Below are 22,395 nucleotides of genomic sequence, written 5' to 3' on the forward strand. Positions count from 1 at the left end.
GGAGGAAACACTTTCTGCGGATGTAGTCTATTACGCTCTCAGGCAAGAAAACAAACATAGCACACACCCTGCAGAACCCATCTTCTTACTTCTTGTAAATATTCGACGTATGCATATTTGTATAGGTCTTCCCCTCTGCCTCTACAGATGGGAAAGTAGTATTTGCTTCCTCCGTCCTTACTTCTTGCTTAAAAGTTGCCTGTGTTGGACATCATCAAGGACATTTGTTTTTACCTATGATTACATGCTGCAACATGTATCTTAGAATATAATAAGCATCACTTCATAATTCTGCATTCTTTGCTAAGAGTCTTATTTTGTTAGTACAAGACAATACAGCTTTCTGCTCCTCTTGCTAGTGTTTTGACACCAGGCAAAGTTCTGCTTTTTCAGAGAGCTTTCTCAGCACTCTGAGTTTAAGGAGATCCTCCTTCCTGGCTATTTTACCACATTTCTATGTTGATGTCTTGCCTTTGTTTACTGCTAGTTTATTTCATTGATTGATTGATTGATTGATTGCTGTGTATATTATGTTTCAAAGTTTCTTTAAGTATACCTCTAAAATTGGACTAAAGTCCTTTTGGCTTCAAAAGGCAGGATAAATATTTTAATTAAGATTTGCTGGTCAATGACCGAATAAACTTATAACTAACTTAAGATATTCTATGATCAGCAAGAACTATTAAAAAGGTCGTTCATAATCAAGCTCAGTACTGTACATAATTCATAAATTCAAACAAGTTATTTATTCTTCTGTTGAATCATCTGTTACTTTTGCAGTACAGAATAAATGATTTAAAATTTTCCAAAAATCTTAAATATTTGATTTTTCATTCCCTGCATTTAATAAAATAAGTCAACTAGGGTAGAGCAAATGCATTCCATGCCTTCAAAAGACAAAAGTAATTAAATTTAATGACTCTGCTGCCCCCTAATGTACCAACCAAAAAACACTTCTAGGAAATACATTCTGGCTTAGTGTTCTGTTGATTTCATATTTATTTTAGTTAATTGCAAATTCTACATTATTGTTCATCATTATTAAAGATGAGGTGCTTGAAAATGATATGGATTACTTGAGCATGCCTCAGAATCTCCACGCACCTTCCTACAAGCAACATTGCAAATGTACTTTCCACGCCATTCTTTCTTTATTTGAAAGACACCACCGGAATAAGAGTCAAGACAAAACGTTATGCTAGATTATCTGAGTGGAAAAGGAGAAGTGTTGAAGATTACATTATAAGGCTATGAAGTATGCATTAGCAATTTTTTAAAGAACAGTGATAGTTAGCAAATGAATCATTTTATTTATTTATTCAACATATTTTTACACTGCCTAAAACGTACGTGTCTGGGTGGTTTACAACAAAACAAAACCAAAAAAAGGTTAAAACATTAATTAAGCCAAGTTTTGTGCACTTGTTCGGCACTGTGGGGAGGGGAACGGTGAGCAGGATATATATAAATATAATTTATTTATTTTTTTAAGAGGAGAGCAGGTCCTCAAGTGCAGCCGCAGCAGGAACCTGCATGCGGTGACGGAGAAGCCTGCCACTGCCGCCGCATGCAGCTTCCTGCTGCAGCTGCACTTGTCCCAAGAACCTATGCATGGCATTGGCACACACATGGCATCCGCACATGCGCCATGGGCATGCCGGCGTCGCGCATGGATTCTTGAGACAAGCATCGCCTCAGCAGGAAGCTGCATGCGGTGGCAGAGAGAAGATAAAGACCTGCTCTAAAGATCCCAGTCGCCGCTCCCCTCCCTACGGCGCCAAACTGGTTCGGATCTCACCCGAAGTGGTGCATCGCCAAACCAATGCACGAACTTTGGTTCATGCACATCCCTAGTCTGTGAGCTGTGCATGAGGGATTCCGTTGCAAAGAAAAAACTGCTGCAAGAATACAAAAGTTGATGGAGGGCTCTTATGTTTTCATGATGGGAAAATGCCAACCAGTTATAGTGAGAAAGCCAAAGAGGCACCAAGGCTACAATTTTAAAACACACATACTAGGGAGGAAGCCCTATTGAACACAGTGGGTTTAAATTGGAGTCAACATGCAGAAAATTGTGCTGTAAAGCTACCTGGGCACAAGCAGGCCTATGCTTTTCGACACAAGTACACAGCTCAAAGAGCAGGACTTCAGTTCAGTCAAGATCCCGTGACAAAGCCCCCAGTTCAAGTTTGCTTGTAGTCGATAACGTTGACATTATGGAGGTGCAACGTCACACACTACTGATAGAACTGGCCTGGCACTCCTTATCCCCAGCTGTCTTTCTCAGTGCAATGAATTGCAGGATTAAGCTTTAAGAGGAAACATCTCATGACGCTGTGTCTAACTTTTATTCTGGATACACGTGAAGAATAATGCAAGGATTTGAAGATTACTCACATTTTCTGTCTTGTAGTATGCCGGACCCAATGTGTTGTCTGTTGCCGGAGGGATATGTTTTACAAGAGTGCCATCCTCAGTCTCTTCATAACCATATCCTTGCCCACGGGCAGGAATAGAGGGAGCTTCTGACTTTCGGAGGGTTTTGATACGTCCTGCAAGTCTCTGTAAAAACAAATGCAATACGCCTTAAATTGCAATTGTAGCACATTTGTCTTAACAACATGATGTAAGATGAGATCAACTACTGATGTCCTGGGCAGCTCACGATGTATAGGAATAACATCACCCTTCCTTAAAGAATATGTGTAAGAAAGCCTACAAGTAACTGACTCCTTACAATTGACAAGGGAACACAGCTTCCACCCAACACTGCTAGCCAAAGGTGTCTCTTCACCTGCTGGGGCAGGCACAGTAGAGGAAGATGCTTTGGAATCAGGGAGAGCAGAGGCTAGCCAGAGACCCGAGAAGCCTTCAAGCAGGGCCAGGAGCCTCACATTTGCTGAAAAGATGCCAAGGGGAAGCCACAGAGTGAGAGGGAGGCAGCTTGGCTTACCCCTTGGAGCAACACAGCCAAAGATCAGAAGCGGGGAACACAGAACCAGCTGTCAGTGGCAAGAGAAGACTGGTGGCTGGATAGAAACAAGTAAGAGAAACTTGTGGAGGGAAGATCTTAAAAGGACCTGCAACGATTTCTGAAAGCCCTGAGATGACTGGATTGGATTGCCCAAATAAGAGAATCTCTGGAAATAAAGTGTTTCCAGTTGGGGCTCCACACCCATTCTCTGAGGCCACATATCATGATCACATTAATAAGTAAAATGGTTGGTCTAACTGCCCACAGACTCAAGTTGTGGGTGGTATAAAAATATGTTAGCCAAAATATGTTCAGTAAAAGGTCTGAGTACCACAAGTGAGCCATAACCTTTTTGAAGACAGTCTAAATACCTTTCCACCACTGATTATCTCTCCTAGCTGTGTTGCCTGATAGTCTGGAAAACTTCAGTATCACCCACAGAGCTTCTTATAACTTATGTATATTTTTACATAAGACTACTCCCACAATGCTTTTGTAAAGAAAACATTAAAATGTTTGGCTAAGGGTCTTGATTTGTGCAGATGAAACAGGTCCAGCTGTGGTTCTCGGCAGATGTCACTTCTTTATTCAAAGCAAACGAGCATCTCGATTTTCTGCTTGGCTGGTTTCCTTCGAGCAGGATTCAGTGGGCTGACAAAACAGGCTGCTGTCCACATTATACAGCACACTTCTTCCTTGAAGCAATTTGGGAAATAAATTTCAGAATGCACCACATTGCTCAGGTCCAACACTAAACCGCTGGTCATGAGCAATTGCATTTACCCACAGCTTTACTGGGGGGCATACTTCCCAAAATGTTTCCAAAGAATGGGCGCACCCCTGCAAGTCCTGAAAGTGGACTGTGAGAGACAAAATATATGCATCTGACTCAGGGAGAAGATCAGTGGAAGGCAACGTGTCAGAAACAGCTCCCAGGTTCAAGCCTTCTCTTGAATGGAATGCCCACATGGAATGCATTCAAGAGAGCACAATGAGATATACAAGGATTTGACTATAAATATGGGGGGGACGGGACGTGTACTATTCATATCAGCAACTTTCCTACACTGCATTCCACCTTTATTATATGAATGAATGAATGAATGAATGAAATGAATGAATGAATGAAGCACCATTCATGTAAATGGCGCTTTAAAATAGATGAAAGGGCAGGTGCCTACCCCCAAAGGGCTCATCATCTAGAAAGAGACACAGAGGAGACAGAGGAAGGGAAGCAAAGTGTAGGCAGGGTAAACAGGAGGGATTACTTCACTTATACCTACATTGACTTAGTTGCAGTAAGATATGGGGACCAGGGGGTTGTGCCAAAGGTTTCATGGAAAGGCGATTTGAGGAGGGATTTGAAGGAAGTGAGAGTAAGCATCACACAGGTGTCCTCAGGGGTGGCCCTTGAATGCAGCATGGTGAGGCAATCACCTCAGGCAATGGATTGGGGAGCCAGTAAGATGCCCCCTCTTCAGTACTGAAGAGGGGGCAAGGACTTTGCAAGGAGCCTGCAAAAAAGGCTGCCCTCTTCTCCTCAGAAAAGCTTGCAAGAAGCATCAGAAAGGCTGCTAGCAACCTTCCCTCCTTGCCACCTTTAAGCTTGTAATAGTCAGTTTTGAAAGGGGGATGGCCCCCTCCAGTGCTGTGGGGCAAAGTAGCATTTGGCACCTTGCCTTAGGTGCCACAATACCCTACACCACCCCTGAGTGTCCTGGAGGGAAGATAAAGGGCAGAGTCATTTGAAAGAGGAGGACAGTTTCAGATCCAGAGGGTAGTAGAGCTGGAGAAGTAAAGGTCATGAGTAGATGTGATAATGGGCTATGAGACTTGAGAAATAAGCAGAGACAAGGCCATGGTGCGTTTTGAAGACAAAGACAAGGAGCTTGGGCTGGATCCAGAAGCAGGCAGGCAGCCAGTGAAAGGATTTATGGTAGCTTATGTGCATGAAGCGAAGTTCGTGCACGGGTTTGGTACCGAACCAGTTTGGTGCTCCGAGGCATCACTGGCGGGGGTATGTGTGGCCATGTCGGGGTGGTTTGTTATTGCTCTATGTAAACTGCCCAGAGCCATTTTTGGAAGGGCGGTATAAAAACTGAATGAATGAATGAATGAATGAATGAATGAATGAATGAATGAAAAAATAAGCGTGTCAGTGCCATGTTGCTGCCATGCATGGGCTGTTGCGGGGAGCGTCACCATAGCAGGAAGCTTCATGGAGCAGTGGAGAGCAGGTAAGGACCTGCTGTACTCCCTTTTAAAGGTGCCGCTTTTCGCCGCTCCTCCTAGAGCCTCAGAGCACTGAACCTGTGCACAAATGTCACTTCATGCACATCCCTAATTTAAGGAGGCCCATGACATGTTTGGTGCAACAAGATTGAGCTATAGTCTTACAACACTGAAGGAAGAAGCAACATGATTTGGCAACAAAGTTGGGGGGAGGGGAATCAAAGACAAAACCAAGTCTTCATGCCTGTTCAGCAGGATGGATGGTTATGTTATCAATGGAAAAGGAGAGAGTATGAGGTGAGAAGTGCACTCAGAAGGAAAGATAAATTTAGTCTTGAACATACTGAGCTTGGAAATGAAGGAAGATCTGAAAGAGGGGAGAAGAGACCTCAGAGCAGATCGTTTCAATTTTGGCAAAGAAATAGGAAATCAAGACTTGAGAAGAGAGCAAGGAAGGGTAGGGCTTAGGAAGACATCAATCCTAGAGAAGAAGCAACGAGGATTCTTAGAATTGGAATAGATCAGCTACAGTTTCTTGGCCAAATATACAACAGATGGGAAGGAGAGGATTCATTTATAATTAACATAGGCAACCAGGTTGTTTTGTCTGTTCGTTTGAATTCTCCTTCAGACGTTGCATGAGAGAACAAATGAAGAAATCTGATGGATAGAGTAAGCCAGAGATGGGGATGGGAGGAGCAAATAATAACATAAAAAACTACTGAGTCAGCAGACTTCAGGTCAAGGAAAGAGCACAAAGCTGAACAGCAAGATAGTGGGCTATGGGCAGTATTGAATCAGATAAAGGGATAATCTACCACAGAGAGGTCAGAGACAGAGCCTTGGTAAGGACAAGATGAAATCCTGAGTGAGGCAAGAATCCACCCAAATACGGAAGCAGGCCTTTGGAAGGGAAGCAGGAAGTAGCAACCTTCCATGATTTGAGAGCAACCACAGTATGTACAGCTGCAGCTAATAACAAGCCAAGAATTCCAGGCAGTGCTGGAACTTTGACAGCTAGTGTGTTGTAGTGGTTGCAATGCCAAGCAACGATCAGAGAGACCCGGGTTCAATTCCCTACTCAGCCATGAAGCTCACGGGGTGGCCTTGGCTCATTTGCTATTTCACAATCTAACCAACTTCATAGGGTTACTATGCAGATTGGGGCGGGGGGCACTCTTTGGAAGAACGGAAGGATAAAAATATTATTTTTTTAAAAAAAAAACATTTTAAAATTACATGAAGAGGAAAGACCATAGGACTCCAAGCTTGTTGAGCAGACACAGAGGAAGCTAGCTCTTTTAAAAGCTGAAGCAGGTCGGAGGGCCAGTAGGAGGAGGAAAGATGGCCAAGGCGCACTCCAATCTAGCTCCCAAGGTCAGGTGTGGCCAGCACTGGAAGAAGACATTTAGATAGTCCATGTCCCTCCACACTGAGGCTGCAATCTCCTCACTCCCCTGACTATCAAAAGCAGCTGGAAATGCGGCACCTGGAGCACTACTCCAAAAAAGAAAGAAATCCTACTGTGTTCATGAAGCTAATCCATACTTGTCCCTATTTGGGGACAATGTAGAGTAGATATATTTTTATGCACCAACCAACATCCAAGGAACCATCCACATCTTTTCAAGAGGAAACCAGCAGTGCCGAGATCAAAACATTGATCCAGTCAGCAAAACCAAAAATATAATTAGCAAACTTGGCATAAAACTTTGGCATAAATCTACAGGGAATTCTTTACAAAAACACCTATGGGGAGTACAAGACTTCTATGCTTTTGATTTAACTGTGATATAACCTGGGCTGAGAAGTAAAAGGTAAACTTTGTATCTCCAAAATCTTGCAATTTGCAGTGAAAGGAATAAAGGAAGATGGAAGTCCAGGAAGCTGGAAGGGAGGTATGTAACAAAAATGGAAATTGCTTGCCTACCTAAATTTTTCAGAGCAATAGCTATAGTGCGTACATGGCTCTAATAACCTTTTATAATAGCCTGAAGCAATAGAAATTTAGCAGTCTGAGAGGTACAACTGAGGTGGATATAGCAGTGGTGACACAGAATGGGTTAACAATCTGTGATCAAACGTGCCTCATAGGTCCAGACATAGCAGAGTTGCCCACTCAGTATACTGTATATCCATCTCTTTTTATGTTGACATACCTGTGCCGCAGGGACTTTAGAGGTTCTTTTTGCCCAACTGACTTCTAGACCTATTGAAGGAGGTTGGCAATACGTTCCAGGACCAGGAGTATCAGCACGGATCTCTCTGAAACGTTTCTCTTTGTACTGAGGACTTTTACCCCCTTTAATGATTTTCTGGAGTTAAAAATAATTAAAAGACAGTAAGTATGAAAGTCATCATCACATCATACCCAACAACTATCTGGACATATTTAAAGTACAGCCTGCCTTTGTCAAAATCATTGTTTGCATACAGTTTTCCTACTTGCTTTGTTAGGAAATTTCTTTTTTCCTTTTCCAGGAAACTTACAAAATATCAACATTTATTTACAAGAGCATAATCAATCCACATAATATATCAGTTTTCCATGTGACAATTGAATTCCAAAGGAACAGTTATATACAGATGTAGCTGTCTTATACAGAATCAAATCCTCAGCCCATCTATCCTAAGTGCCTTCAGTGGCTTGCAGTTACTCCCCAAGATCTCAGGCAGAGGACTTTTCCTAGCCCTGGTAGTTGAGATCCATTAAATTAGAAATGCCAGGTACTGAACCTGCGTGCAAAGCATGTGCTGTACCACCAAGATATGGGGCCTCTCACTTCTATCATACATGCACATAATCACCTTTACCAAGAAATATACTAGAGCCTTAGCATTCACAGATGCCAGAACTATCCCTGTAAGCCAGGCTGCTGGATACAGGAGATTCCTTTTCCTCCCCTAGTTATAAATGTACCAAATATTTTAGCTATATCAGCCCTAGACTAAAGTTGAAGGAACAGCAAAAAATTATATGAAGCAACTTTTGAAATCTGAGCAGGCCCAGGATGTATTTCCTTGGCGAGAAACAGAAATATTCTGACGTGGACAATTTATCGGGATTGCCCTCCTGACAGGAGGAGAATTCCACATCAAAGGGGTTCTGAGCCATCATACCTGAGGTCTGTTAAAGGAGAAAAAAAGCTTCTGGTGCTGGATAAAACATCTTCATTGACTGACAGTAGCAGGTTCATAACATCACCCTGACACCCACTGTTTCCTCTAAGGCATGCACACGTTTGCGCATTCACAAGTTTCTGGATGTCCGTTCAGTTCATTTTAGATCAGACCTGCTCAACTCAGGCCCCCCAGCTGTTTTTGGACTACAGCTCCCATAATCCCCAGACACCGTGGCCAATAGTCAGGGATTATGGGAGTTGTAGGCCAACATCTTCAGGAGGACCAGAGTTGAGCAGCCCTGTTTTAGATCATGCTCAGGTTGAATCAGGAAGGCCCCATTCTGAATGCATGTGTGCACCCACTACCTTGATACTGCCTCCCAGAACAAAACTCATTCCGCCAGAGATGAAAAAAATTAGAGGGATCACTGCTGACACCGCAGTTGTCTTTCATTCCTAAACACAGCCCATTTCCTCTCTGGCATCAGCATCTACACAGAAGCTCAGCATCCCACATTACAGGGATAGTTAAAGCAGGATATAGCCCAGATTTCTCCAGACCAGCTCCCTTTGTGCCCACTCTGCTGTGGGAAATCCCATGCCCTGGATGAATAAAGGTAACTCAGGCAGCTCCTTCTTTGTATGCGCAGCCCAGCCTATTCAGAGGCACAATGCCTCTCAATGCCAGTTGCAGGGGAGCAACAGCAGGAGAGAGGGCATGCACATACCTCTTGCCTGTAGGCTCCCCAGAGGCATCTGGTGGGCCACTGTGTGAAACAGGATGCCGGACCTGACAGGCCTTGGGCCTGAGCCAGCAGGGCTGGTCTTATGTTCTTAACCTCCTTGCCGCAGGTGTGCTGCCGCAGCCTCAGGGTAGCTCAGGCTTCTGCCTAGAGCTGGAGTGCTTCTAGCACCTGAGGTGAAGCTAGCTTCCAGAGGTACCCCAGTGCTCCCTTGGCAACAGTGTGAGGTTCACACACTGAGACTATCCCATTTAGGACAGGAAACCATCCCATCCCTTTTCCTATGAAAACCACACTGAAAATCTGTTTGTGTTAAGAAGTGGAATATAAATATTCCATTTCCAAGAATAACAAAAAACTCAAGGTTCTTTCGGTTTAACCAGAGGTGTTAGGAAGCTGCCTTATACCAAGTCAGAGCAAGTCAGGTCCATCTAGCTCAGTATGGTCTGCTCAGACTGGCAGCAGCTTCTTCCAGGGTTACCATCAGGAGACTCTCCCAGCCCTATCTGGAGATGCCAGAGAGGGAACTTGGAACCTTCTGCATATAAGCACTCTTCCCAGAGCAACTCAATCCCCGAAGGGGAATATCTCACAGTGCTCACACATGTAGTCTCCCATCCAAATGCAAACCAGGGTGGGCTCTGCTTGGCAAAGGGGATAATTCGTGCTCACTACCACAAGACCTGCTCTCCTCCCACTCACTGCCTGTTGTCTGCACCACATCGCTAACCAGCCCACCCCTGAGGTGAACCCAGCACTGACACCACCTTGCCCCTGACTCCCTACCCAATCCCCTGGGTAGGCTCAGCACAGAGTTTGCCCCTGTTCCCCTTGCCAGCATCACCTTCTGCAATGAACTCTCTCCTCCAGGCAGCACTGCCGCTTGCTGGAGCAGGCAGCACGCATCCAGCTTCACGAGCCAATCTGTCTCTGGCCCCCACCGTTGCATCAGCATTCTCACATGCGCTCTCCCTCTCTCCCCAGCTGTCTCTCCCCTCCTGAACCCAACTTTTCTGTGGAGAAAGCGGACAAATTTGGTGCTGGAAGGGGGGAGCACAGTGGCACAACAGAGGTGGCAAAAAAACAGACCAGCAATGAGTCAGGAGGTGGGGAGGGGGGGGAGGAGAGCAGGGACAGAAGTGGAGAGGAGGCATAGGTGGCTGCGGCAGGAGGGGTGATGTCCACTTAGCACCCCGCAGCTCACTTGCTACCTGAGGCCATCACCTCACACGGCCCCATGGTAGAGCAGCCTAAGAGGCAAAATGATCCTAAATAGCAGTTGCAAGGGAGCAACAGCAGGAGAGAGGGCATGCCCTCAGCAGTTGCCTGTGGGCTTCCAAAGACACAGAGCCACTGTGTGAAACAGGATGCTGGACTAGATAACCCTTGGGCCTGATCCAGCAGGGCTGTTCTTATGTTCTTAACTGAACGTCATATCCAAATCAATCCTACAGTACTTCAATAGTAGTGCTATTTTAAGGATACCTGGAGAAAGTTAATCATTCTTGTTTGGAAAAGAATTTTAAAATCATAATCTATGGCATATTTTATTACAATTCAGTAATTTCAAATAAATCAATTTAATTTTTTAATCAAATCCTCTTCACATTTGCTATGAACAGTGTGGAAAGGGGGAAAGTGTGTTCCAGGTAAGTCTGTTTGTTTGTTAAGTGAACTGGAACTAAAATTTCATCAAACTGTCAAAACACTGGCCACATTCACACATCACACGGAACCGTAGGTCCAATGGACATGCAGTTCTGCTCCCCCACCCCACCCTCCACTCTCCTGTCCGCATTCGGACAACAGGGAGAACATCCTCTCTGTAGTCAGCAAGACTGCACAGAGGAGGGAAAACTGGCTATGTGGGCTTCCTTCTTGCTTGAAGGACAGCCTGCACAGCCAATCACTGAAGGAGAGAGGGAGGAGCTTCCTTCCTCAACTCATCTGGCTGAATGCAGCCTCCAGTGCTGCATTTGGACAGAATGGAGGCTTGGCAGACCCTTGGTTTAGAGCAGCAAAACTCACTACAAACAGAGGATTCAAATTGGAGTCTCCTGGGCACAACCTTGGGTTGCACAACGAACAGGACCACAGTTGCACACGTTTGGACGCAACAGTAAGGAAACCTCAGGTCTCTGCAACTCCAGTCCACCATTATGTGTTAATGCAGCCATTGTGTTTGTTTCTATATCTTCGTGCAGATATTCTGGCTGCTGATTTTAAAGGTCACAAAAGACAAAAGAACAACTATCATCATGGGTTTTTCTCCTTAAACCTATTTGATGAAATGAAGAGCCAACATTCTCAACATTTCAGCATTTGCTTTTAAAACAAAAATAATCCTGAACCATGAGGATTAATTGGCAACTATACACACAGACATCAAAGTATCAAATCCATTGATTTGGCTTTGCCATCACCACTATAATAGTCTATGATTCATGAATTCTAATTGCTTCAACTTGCAGTTCTCTCTTTTCCCTTGTGTGATCATGTCAAAGCATATTACATCAACTAAGCAATATTATATTAAGTGTTACAGGAAGACACCTAAGAGGACAATATTCAGAAACATGCATACTTATGAGTTTGATTACCACACCAGTGTAAACCATCCCTCTGGACCCAAAATGAACCAATATATTACAGTCTCCTATCCAGTCTGATATTATTTCTGGGTAACTAAAATTTCTATGAAAACACAACTCCAGTATGAGCCCTAAGCATATTATGTAGCAAGCTCAGGCTATTTTGCTTATTTATTTATACATACCCCACTATTCACCAAAACTGAATCCTAAAGCAGCTTACAAGAGTGTACACAAAGGTACAATTATAATGCAGGTATGTGGAGGTATGTATGACTGCAAGGCCTCATCAAAGGTCAGCTCCAAGCTGTCAAATTCCAGTATCTGAGAAACCCAATTGCCAGTCGAGGAGACTGGGCATGGTCAAGCTCCAGAGAAAGCAGATCAGGATAGAAGGCAGGTGACCATCAGAACCAGGTAGAAGAGTCAACTTCCAGAGTAGGCTGAGAGTTCAGAAGACCTAACACTAGTGCATACTACTGCATACTATTATTGCATAGTAAGTATTATGCAGAAGCTGAACCAAGGCAGCAATAGAGGGTTGTAGAAGCCAGAAGCAGATATGAGTTCAAAGGAAGGCAGGGACCAGAATCCAAGGTACCAATCCACAAAAGTGAGCAGGGGTGTAGGCACAGTCTTCACACTAGCAACAAGTTGATCAGACTAAGGATCAAAAGCTAAAGCCAGGGCTTTTTAGGGCTTGATGTATAGGAACTGACCCAAGGGCAGGGAGAGAACTGCACTACTAGAGCTTCAGGCAAGATGGATCTCCTAACCAACATATAAGGAACCGGTGAGCAGAGGCAGAAGATGATGGAAGCGACTGAAACCAAAAGCAGAAAGATTACAAGAAGGTCAGAGAAGGATTCAGTAAGTTGTTAGTTTGTGGTGATGCTGCACAATAAGGAATATTGTGATATATCATACAATATTACAAGACAATAACAAAAAGGCCTGTTGCAAGACACAGAAGAAGGAGATTTTCGGATTCCCATGGTTGTCGTCTACTACTACTACTACTTATATACTGCTTTTCAACAAAAGTTTCCAAAGCAGTTTACATAGAGAAATAATAAATGATGGATCCCTGTCCCCAAAAGGCTGAGAGTCTAAAAAGAAACATAAGGTAGACACCAACAGCAGCCACAGGAAGGATGTCTTGCTGGGGTTGGATAGGGCCGATGGCCATTCTACCTATTACTGGTAAAGACAAATAGGGCCTAGTGCAGGGGATCACAACAGGCATTTCTCCTAGAATCCTTAGTCTGGCAAATCACCTGTTCATCTATTGGTCCATTCACTGAAGAGCAATCAAAGGGCAATACTGAAAAGAAGGGCAAATGGAAGCAAGAAATCAGAAGGGCTCAGAGGGAATCTTACCCAGGGACATCTTCCCTACTACTGCCAGTAATGGTCTTCCTTCTATCACCACCATTTTGTTGTCCCTATGCTTGTAACTGTACCAATATGATCTATCCAGCACTGCAGCTATCAGAACCTAAACTGGGCCAATCTTCTCATTCTCCAGGCACTACAGAAAGGGTATCTGGTCGTGGTGATCTAATAATCAGCAACTATGTAACAGAAGTCAAGGATGTTCATGCTGCCCAGATATTCAGAGGACAGTGCAAAGGCATTCCTAGGGCCTCCCTAGTGTACCACCTACTCAATATTTTGAGCAAGCTAGTAAACACATTCCTGATATTTGCAAGGCTGCACTAAGGAATCCAGTTCACACAGAAGGAAAAAAATAATCCGTTCCTAGCCTTATTTTAGTTCACCTCTTCCATCCTGCCAAAAAAATAAATAAGCATACAAGTCTCATCCCTTTTTAAAATGGAAAGGGCAGCCAAATCCAAATCTGCTTTGTCCACACTACAGAATCATGAATGTCCTTTGCGCTTGCAAATAAAGTTAAGGTAAGTGAAGAAAAAGTTTTGCAGTGTGTGTGTTTGTCTTTTTCCTTTAAAAATGAATTCAGACTCAGCAATACATTTACAGGGGCGGGGGGCGGTGCTAAAGCAATTATTTCAAACATTTAAAAAACCATTATTGCAAAATTCAAGCCTAACAGTAATTATATTCTTTTCTTTTTCCATGAGGCTCATTAGGTATATGCTGTTTATATTCTCTAAGCATGTATCTAATGAGTCTTTAAGCAAGTATTCTGTATCAAAACTAAATTATTATAATTTACTTTTAAAATTGTATATAGGTTATCATATCTGTTTTGTTCCGATATATTGCACAAATGCTGAAACTATATTTAATTGTCAAGCATTTTTAAATTAAACACCCATAACAACAAAAGGTTTCTCCTTTCATTTGTTATATCATGCACTCAACTGAGCATATGTTGTCGAGGTATGGAATTTTATTATTTTACGACATTGGTCAAGTTAAGAGGATGGTCTGTTCTGGACCCAACACCACTACAGTGATTACAGGCATTGTAATTTTACTTGCCATTTGAACAGCTGCCACAAGGTGGTGATTAACTAAAAAAATATAAGTCTAGCAATAAATATTCCATTTTCTTCAATATATTCTTAGAATCATTTATACAATCATTGTCTGACAGCATTTGTAGAAAGGATGGGAAACTGTTATAATGGTCCAGAAACCATAGGTTAAGTTGCTTTGTCATGGTGATCCATCTTGTGCTTCTCAACACATTAAAGAATCCACGAAACCTAATGTCCAGCTATTGTAAAGACAAATATTAAATATTTTGACTTTTCTTTCACCTATGTAAATCAAACCTGAGCATGGCTGATCTTAAAAACTTCTCATTTGAATAGCTTTTTGCATGATTTTGGAAATTTTAAATCAACAAATCTATCTTCTCAACACATACATCCACAGAAGTGGAAATGAATCCAATTAATTTTTTCTATTCAGCTACACTTCCGCTTATTTCATTTGCTATGAATTTTATAGGAAAGCCTTCATTTTGCCTTCTGGTATCACAAAATCAAGATACCGTATATTATTTGAAGCTGCTTGCATTCTGCTCTTTTAAATATATGCTCTCCCTTCGCACAGAATATCAAGAATTTCAGTCTAGCCTGGCAGTAATAGTAATAACCACTTCCAATCATGCACAAACGTCTAAGAAAAGCCTTGATAAATCAGACTAAGGACCATCTAGTGCAGCATCCTGTTTCCCACAGTTAACCATGTCCTGGAAAACTCACAAGCAGGAGATGAAAGCATAACCTGTCTCCTGCCACTGCTTCCCTGCAACTGTTATTCAGAAGCATCCTGCCTCTGAGTCTAGAGGTACCCTATAGCCATCAAGATTAGTAGTCACTGGTAGACTTGTCCACCATGAATATGCCCATTTTCCTTTTAATGCCATCTAAATTAGTGACCATCATCACATCTTGTGTCAGAAAATTCCATAGATTAAATTATATAAAGGAATAATTTATTTTGTCTGTCCTAAACCTCATGCCAATCAGTTTCACTGGATGATTCTCGGTTTTAATACTTTGGAAGAGGAAGAAAAAACATTTCTCTATCCACTTTCTCCACACCTTAAATACTTTTATAAGTCTCAATCTAGCATGGAATTTGCGTTTTCCTCCCATAGCTGCACCACACTGGGCCAATGTTTCATTGAGCTATCCATCATGACTTCACATCCTCTCTCTTGGTTAGTCACTAACCCACTCAGAACCTATCAGCATATAGGGTCTAAGTAATGTTGGAATGTTTTTCTCCAACATGCATCACTTTACACTTATTTGCATTTACACTTGGCCACCTTGCTGCTTACCCCTAATTCCAGATTGTGTGTGAACAAGTGGAAAAGCACCAGACCCAGGACAGATCCTTGGGGATTCCACTTCTCACTTCCCTCCACTGTGAAAATTGTCAGAAAAATAAAAAATTGAGACTGCTATCCTATATACACTTTCCTGGGAGTAGGTGACATTGAAGCCAGAGGGACCTGCTTCTGAGTATATGTGTTTAAGATTGTACAATAAACATATATTTCAATCTTCACTAAGCACCCACTAATAATAATATGCTGTTGAGATTCAAAAGCCTGGAAGCAAAATAGGCCAAACACAAACTTTATTATTCATTTTGAATAACATGGATTAAGTTCAGCTACATACATTTCTTGCTGACTATACTGTAGATTCAGTTACTGCTTCTAGGATGAAGTTGTAAACTGCATCTTTTATAAAGGTTTAGTAGATTCAGTGTAATTTTACCTGTGCTTTGTCAATATCATAGTGACCTGGTCCTGGAACATCACTCTCATCTTTTTGAGAAATACTTCCAAGGCCTCGACTTGTCAGAGAAAGAAATGGAGCAAATCCACCTGCAAAGCGGGGTGGGTGGGGGTGGGGAGAGACATGTTTTTTAAAAAAATAAGAAGAATTGGCTTCCACACATTCTTCATTAAGTAGGCAATACTCATTTTTTAAGATGTGTTAACCGATATTTATTTTATTTAACATAAAAATATGTTAGGTTTTTATAGAGATGATATAATATTTTCACTATACATATATGCCAGTATTCCAAGAACTACTAAACTAATTGCATGTACTCAAAGGGGCTTTTGACAAGTAACTATAATAGCAGCTCCTCCCATCTCACCTATGAAGCTGCCAAACGGGTCACTGATCCAGCTACACTGACTAGCAGCAGCTCATCCATATTTCAGCCAGGATGTCTTTCCTAGCCCTACCTGGAGATGCCAAAGACTGGACTTGGGACATTCTACAGACAACACACATGCTCTATCACTCTTTCTCTAGGCTGGCTTTCCAGTTTGACAGTGATGCTGGAAGAGAAAATGATATCTTAATGTAAGATTTACTCACTCACTCTTAATGATATCTTAATGTGAGATTTACTCACAAGGGTTTATCCCAAACCTTTGGAACAAATCTTTTTTCTTTTTTCTTTTTAAAATCAGTTTCCACTCATGAGCAGCTATCTGATGCAGACAAAGATAAAACAGGGGAAATCAATCTACCATGTAAACAATTTTATCCAAAAACTTACACCAAGAAACATGCTTTTGAAGTACAGGAGATGAAACTGTGTGAGGTTCAGGTTGATGAAAGAGAAGGTTGTTTGTATGTTGTGTGATAGGACTGTCATTCCCTATCACTAGAACAGACCCTTGATCCAGCAATCACCTCCCTACATCCCTTTACCAAATTAGTACGATGGGTGCAGTGTTCTCTCTAACTTTTTTCATCTGTGTGCAGAATAAGTTTTGTTCTGGGTGGCAGTATCAAGGCAATGTGTACACACATATAATCAGTGTGGGACCTTCTTGATTCAACCTGAGCGGGATCTAAAATTAACTGAGTGGATATAAAAAAATGTGTGAGTGCGCGCACACACTCACACCTTAGAGGGAACACTGGATGGGTAATAACAATTGTACAGCACATGTGTTGCTTGCAGAATATTCCAGGTTCAATCACTGACATCTCCAGATAGGGCAGGGAAAGGCCCCTATCTGAAATCCTGAAGCGCAGCTGCCAGTCAGTATAGATAACACTTAACTAGATGGGTCAGTGGTTTGACTCCGCATACGAAAGCTTCATATGTTTATATAAATTGTATTCAATCAATCTTTTTCTTGAGTCCTTGAGCAGCAAATATAAATTGTATTGTTAAAAATATGATTAATGTCTAAAGCCGTAATTATGTAGAAAATGGGGGGGGTAGCAGAGGAATGAGGAGGAGGAATTGGTCCAATACTTCTCAACACCTCCTTTGATTACCTGAGTAATGCATGTGGACAGGAAACTTCAGGCTGCCAAAATCTTAATGAGAATGCACCAAATGACAGCAACATAAGCCACAAACACACTCAGCTGCTTGCACAAGACAGACACTGACATTTCCCCATGCAGTAAACATATGCTAAGTAACATGCTTGCCAAAGTGTAAGTCATATTCCAATAAATGAATATGTTTAACATGCAACGGATATGTTTAACAATGTATAGCTGAGTTAGCAGGTGTTTAAACTCCCTTTTATATACAGCAAGGGGTATGAGTTTACCATTCTGATCTGGTTCAAACCAAATATAAAATGTCACATATGTGTAAAATGATAAAGTAAATTGAAGACTCAAGTCCCTGATCATTATCTCACACTGAGAATCTATCAGGCACAGAAATCTTTCCCTTCCTAAATAACAAGGCCATAGCATGTATCCTGGAGTGCAAAGAGGAGTGCTAAGAATACACAGCTTTTAAATTGGACCATTGGTATGTAATGCCTGGTTGACTTACCAAACACTCAAGTTCTCTTTCAAACACGAGTTTCTTTTCTAGTCATGCAACCATGCACAATATGCCTACAGCATTTTGATTTGTAATGTACTGAACCAATAGTTCTGTAATAAACTACAGCTGTTGACTTTTCTACACCTTTATTATTTTGGGCAACATTATTACTTTCTTCTATAAAGCCAGAAGTTGTACGAGCGCAGAGTTCTTAAGTTCCAATAACAGCAGCAGGAAACTGGATTTTCATATGCCTTATTTAAATACCACTAGCATCTGATCAGTTTAAACAGAATGCTTGTGGATATTACTTTTCATATCCCATGCTACTAGACCGAGCAAATTATATTATGATAGAACAAACCTGAGATGCAGGGGCTCAAAGAACATTTAAAGCTTAGCTGTATTTGCTCTTGTTATTTATTAATTTGTACTCTATCGTGGTGCACCAGAACCTCTTTGAAGTTGAGGTCCAAAACACACAGCACTAGCTGTGATCCTTACATTACTTCTGCTTACAAGCTTGGGTGATTTGGGGGTGGTTTATATTCCCCTATTTAGAGCATTTCTCTCCTTTACTAGTGCACCAAAATGAATTTGTGCACCGTGCACAGATTTCACCCTTTTCAAACCAGAAAGGGCTACCAACACCAAATGTGCTTTGTCCACACAAAATGTAAGTTTAAGTAAGTTTCCTTACTTAACATTGACTCTTCATTGTTTTTGCTGTAACAAACTAACATGGCTGCCCTCTGGTACAGTGTTCCGCAGGGATTCTCAACGTGTGGGTCCCCAGATGTAATTAGACTTCAATTCCCATAATTCCCAACCAAAGGCCACTGGGGCTGGGGATTATGGGAGTTGAAGTTCAATAACATCTGGGGACCCACACGTTGAGAAACCCTGCTTTAAGGCATGTGCATGCGCACACAAGGTTTTTTATGTCCACTCAGTTAATTTTAGATCCCACTCAGGTTGAATCAGGAAGACCCCATTCTGAATGCATGTGCATACGCACTGCCTTGATACTGCTGCTCAGAACAAAACTCATTCCGCACACAGATGAAAAAAATTAGAGAGAATACTGCTCTGGTAACACTTACTTGGAAGTGAGCCCCATTGATTCAATATGGCCTAGGAGTGCTTCAGATGATAGGCCAGCTGTGTCAATTTCCAGAAGAGAGCGGCCTTAAAACAGTGGTGTATATGCTGTAGAGATGTGCACAGAACCAACAACAGCTGGTTCAACGGTGTGGGGGGGTTACCTTTAAGGAGCAGAGAGGGTGCTCTTCCCGCCCCCACAAAACTGCTCTATATCGAGCTGCCTTTGAAACTGCAGTTGGTGCAAGATGGAGCAGCTAAGCTGGTCTTCAGGATAACATATTACTCCTAACTTAAAAGAACTACTCTGGCGGTCAATATGTTTCCAGATGAGATACAAAGAGCTAGTAATGATATAAAGTAAAGTAAAGTGTGCCGTCAAGTCGATTTCGACTCCTGAGACCCACAGAGCCCTGGGGTTTTCTTTGGTAAAATTCAGGAAGGGTTTACCATTGCCTCCTCCCGTACAGTACGAGATGATGCCTTTCAGCATCTTCCCATATCGCTGCTGCCCAATATAGTACCAGCGGGGATTCAAACTGTCAACCTTCTGCTTGTTAGTCAAGCATTTCCCTGCAGAACCACTTAAAGTGACTCCAGAGTAATCATCTATCAAGCCCTAAATGGCTTGCACCCAGGATATTTAGAACAGCTTTTTCTCCACATGCCTCATTGTATATTAAGATTGTCTGGGGAGGTTTGCCTACAATTGCCACCAGCTTGTCTGGTGGTAACTCAAGGTGGGGCTTTCTCTATAACTGCCCGAGGCTTTGGAATACACTCCCTGCTGGAATAACAGCTTCAGCATTCCTGGCACCTTGCAGAAAAACCCTCAAAAAGCACCTGTTTAATCAGGCTTTTGGCGAATTCCTAAGCAGTTTTAAAACGTCTGTATTGTTTTTAAGTGTTTCAACACGTGGCTTTCCGAATGTTAACAGTGCGTCAATTGCTATGAGACATATGTTTTGGCAGTATATAAATATGTTTAAATAAATATAACATTTCTGAGATGATGTACACAGACCGAAGCATCATGTCCTGGAAGTAAATCAAAACTCAGTAGGGCTGAGCAGCCTGCCTGCCAAAACACGCCCCGCCCGCCCCATCACTTGCCCCTTCATCACACATAACCCACCCCATAGATCAGGGATAGGCAGCAGTTCCCCAGCTGTTGCTGAACTACTACGACTCCCACTATCCCCCCCAGTCATAACTTATTGTGGCTGGCAGGCTGGGGGTTGATGGGAGATGTAGTAGTTCAGCAACAGCTGGAAAGCCAAGCTTGCCTACCCCGGCTACAGATTATCGCTGTTCAAAGTTAAGACACCCCAAAAGCCACTCGCCCTCCCGAGGGCCAGAAAGGCACATCTAGGACAAAAGGGCAGGCTTGGCTTCTCCACCAGGACCAATCAGGGTCCGGCAGTGTTTAAGGGGAAGGAAGGAAGAACTGAGCGAGCTCGCCTGCCTAGCTCACCTTTTCGGGGTTCGTTGCTGGTCCTGGGCAGCAATTCATAGTAGCCAGGGCCCAAGTGGGGGTCTGTGTTGCCTACGAGCACGGTCAGAGCGCGCGCAGCCCGGTCGTACATGCCGCTGGTTTGCTCGGCCCGGGACTCCCGTCGCCATGGCAACCGAGAGCCCAACACCCCGCGCCCGGGCCTGGACGGAAAAGGCGGCTGCGCTGCTTCCAGGCTCGGTTGCTCCTCGTTAGCTTTAGCGGGAGCCCAAGTCCGGCTCTCGATCCGTCCCGTGGCATTCCTCGCTTCACATGCTGCTGCTTTTGCTGAGCGGGGTTGGGGGTTGGCCCCGTGTTTTGAACGCAAATACGGGACACTAAGCTGGAGCGCTCGCTTTCAGACAAGCACCGTCTCCTGCTGCTTTTTACTCCTTTTGTGTCCTGAATTCAGCATTGCAGTTACCACATGCACAGGGACGGCGCGTCCATTAAGGCGAACTAGGCAGTTGCCTAGGGCGCCAAAATGGAGGGGGTGCCGCGCTGGCCAGCCTGCCGCCCCCCCCCCCACCCCGAGCGGTCAGCCTGCAGGCCCCTGCCTGGCGGGGGAGAGCGAGGGGCCAAGAAGGCAGGACAAGGCAGCAGCCCTTTGTCTGGCGGCGGGGCGAGGCGGGGGACCCAACCCGGGGCTGCCGCCGCCCCCTCCCAGGGCTCCCCCCGCCGCGCACGGCTGGGGCCAGGCAGGCAGCAGCAGCAGCAAGCAGGCGGCGGCGCCTCCTCCGGGGGTGGGGTGGGACTCAGCTTGCTCTCTCTGGCTGCGCCACGCCTGCTGGACGGAGCAGTCCAGGCCTTGCGAGGACCGCCTTCGCCTCCCGCTCCAGAGGGAGCCCCCCGCGCGGAGGCTCCCACCGAAGGCCAGCCAGCGGGGGCACCTGCCAGGCAGCGGCCTGCTGCTGCTGCTGCTGGGCACCCCGCAACCCCGGCCAGCCAGCCAGCCGCACCTCTGGCGTGGCGGGGCTCCCCAGCCCGCCCCCGCACCCTGCTTTGCCCAGCCTGCCAGTTGCAGCTGCAGGAGGAGGAGGGCGACCACCCTCACCCCGGAGCCCCGACTGGCCACTGGGCGCCCCAGAACCGCCATCAGCAGCGGGCCGGCTCTGCTGAGTGACTCTCAGCACGGGAAGCCCGCCGCGGCTGAGTCGAGGGCCTCGGTGGTGGCGCCCGCCCAGCAGCAGCCTGGCAGTTGCCCGCTGAGGAGCTCGTGGGGCGCACGGCGACCCCGCTGGCACAAGCGGCAGGAGGGCGGAAAGCAGCGCCTGCTTGGTCGGCCGCAGAGGAGAGGCCTGCAAGGAGGAGGCTGAGGCCGCTGCTGCCGCCGCATGCAAGAAGGCTGCCCCCCCCCCGCCCCGCACACTCAGCAGGCTGCCGCTGCTCCCTCTCTGGTGGGGGGGGGTAGGGTTAGGGTTGTGGGTGGCACAGAGACATCAGGCAAGAGGGCTGCAGAAATCAGCAGCCACAGCCCCGGGAGAGCCTGGCAGTGCAGTAGTCAAGTAGCCAAAGGGCCACCAGCTCCATGGCAAGACACCACCACCTCCTCCCAGCCCCCCTGGACCCAGCCAGCTGGCTCACTGCGGGGAGAGACTGCCCAGAAGGGTCCCCCCCCCCATCCCTACTGCCTCTCATCCCATTGGCTCCCCTGGCTGCCTAGCTGCCTAGCTCCTGCAAGTCTGCTCCATGGGCCCCACATTAGGGAGGTGCATGGAACTGGCCTGGGGTAACTTTAAGGGCAGGGGAGGGTGCACTTCTCTCCCCTCCCCGCGCTCTATTTCCTAAAAGTCCGTTGGGCTGGCATCGTGCCGCCCTGTTGCCCCCTTTACCAGATGGAACTGGAGGTACTCAACATATCTGTGCG

General features: G+C 44.7%; 1 protein-coding gene across 1 annotated transcript in view; it reads right to left on the reverse strand.

The window, feature by feature from the left end:
• The window catches only part of STPG2 (sperm tail PG-rich repeat containing 2), a 351,852-nt gene extending 329,760 nt beyond the window's left edge, over nucleotides 1-22,092 (reverse strand). The window contains exons 1-4 of the mRNA XM_053258361.1: nucleotides 20,511-22,092; nucleotides 15,889-15,998; nucleotides 7,366-7,521; nucleotides 2,398-2,562 (exon numbers count right to left, since the gene is read on the reverse strand). Coding sequence (XP_053114336.1) covers nucleotides 2,398-2,562; nucleotides 7,366-7,521; nucleotides 15,889-15,998; nucleotides 20,511-20,622 — 543 coding nt within the window. The 5' untranslated portion in view covers nucleotides 20,623-22,092. The remainder of the gene's footprint in view (nucleotides 1-2,397; nucleotides 2,563-7,365; nucleotides 7,522-15,888; nucleotides 15,999-20,510) is intronic.
• Between the last annotated feature and the right edge of the window lie 303 nt (nucleotides 22,093-22,395).

The sequence above is a fragment of the Hemicordylus capensis genome, chromosome 5 (genome assembly GCF_027244095.1).
Source record: "Hemicordylus capensis ecotype Gifberg chromosome 5, rHemCap1.1.pri, whole genome shotgun sequence".
In the NCBI taxonomy this organism is placed as follows: Eukaryota; Metazoa; Chordata; class Lepidosauria; order Squamata; family Cordylidae; genus Hemicordylus; species Hemicordylus capensis.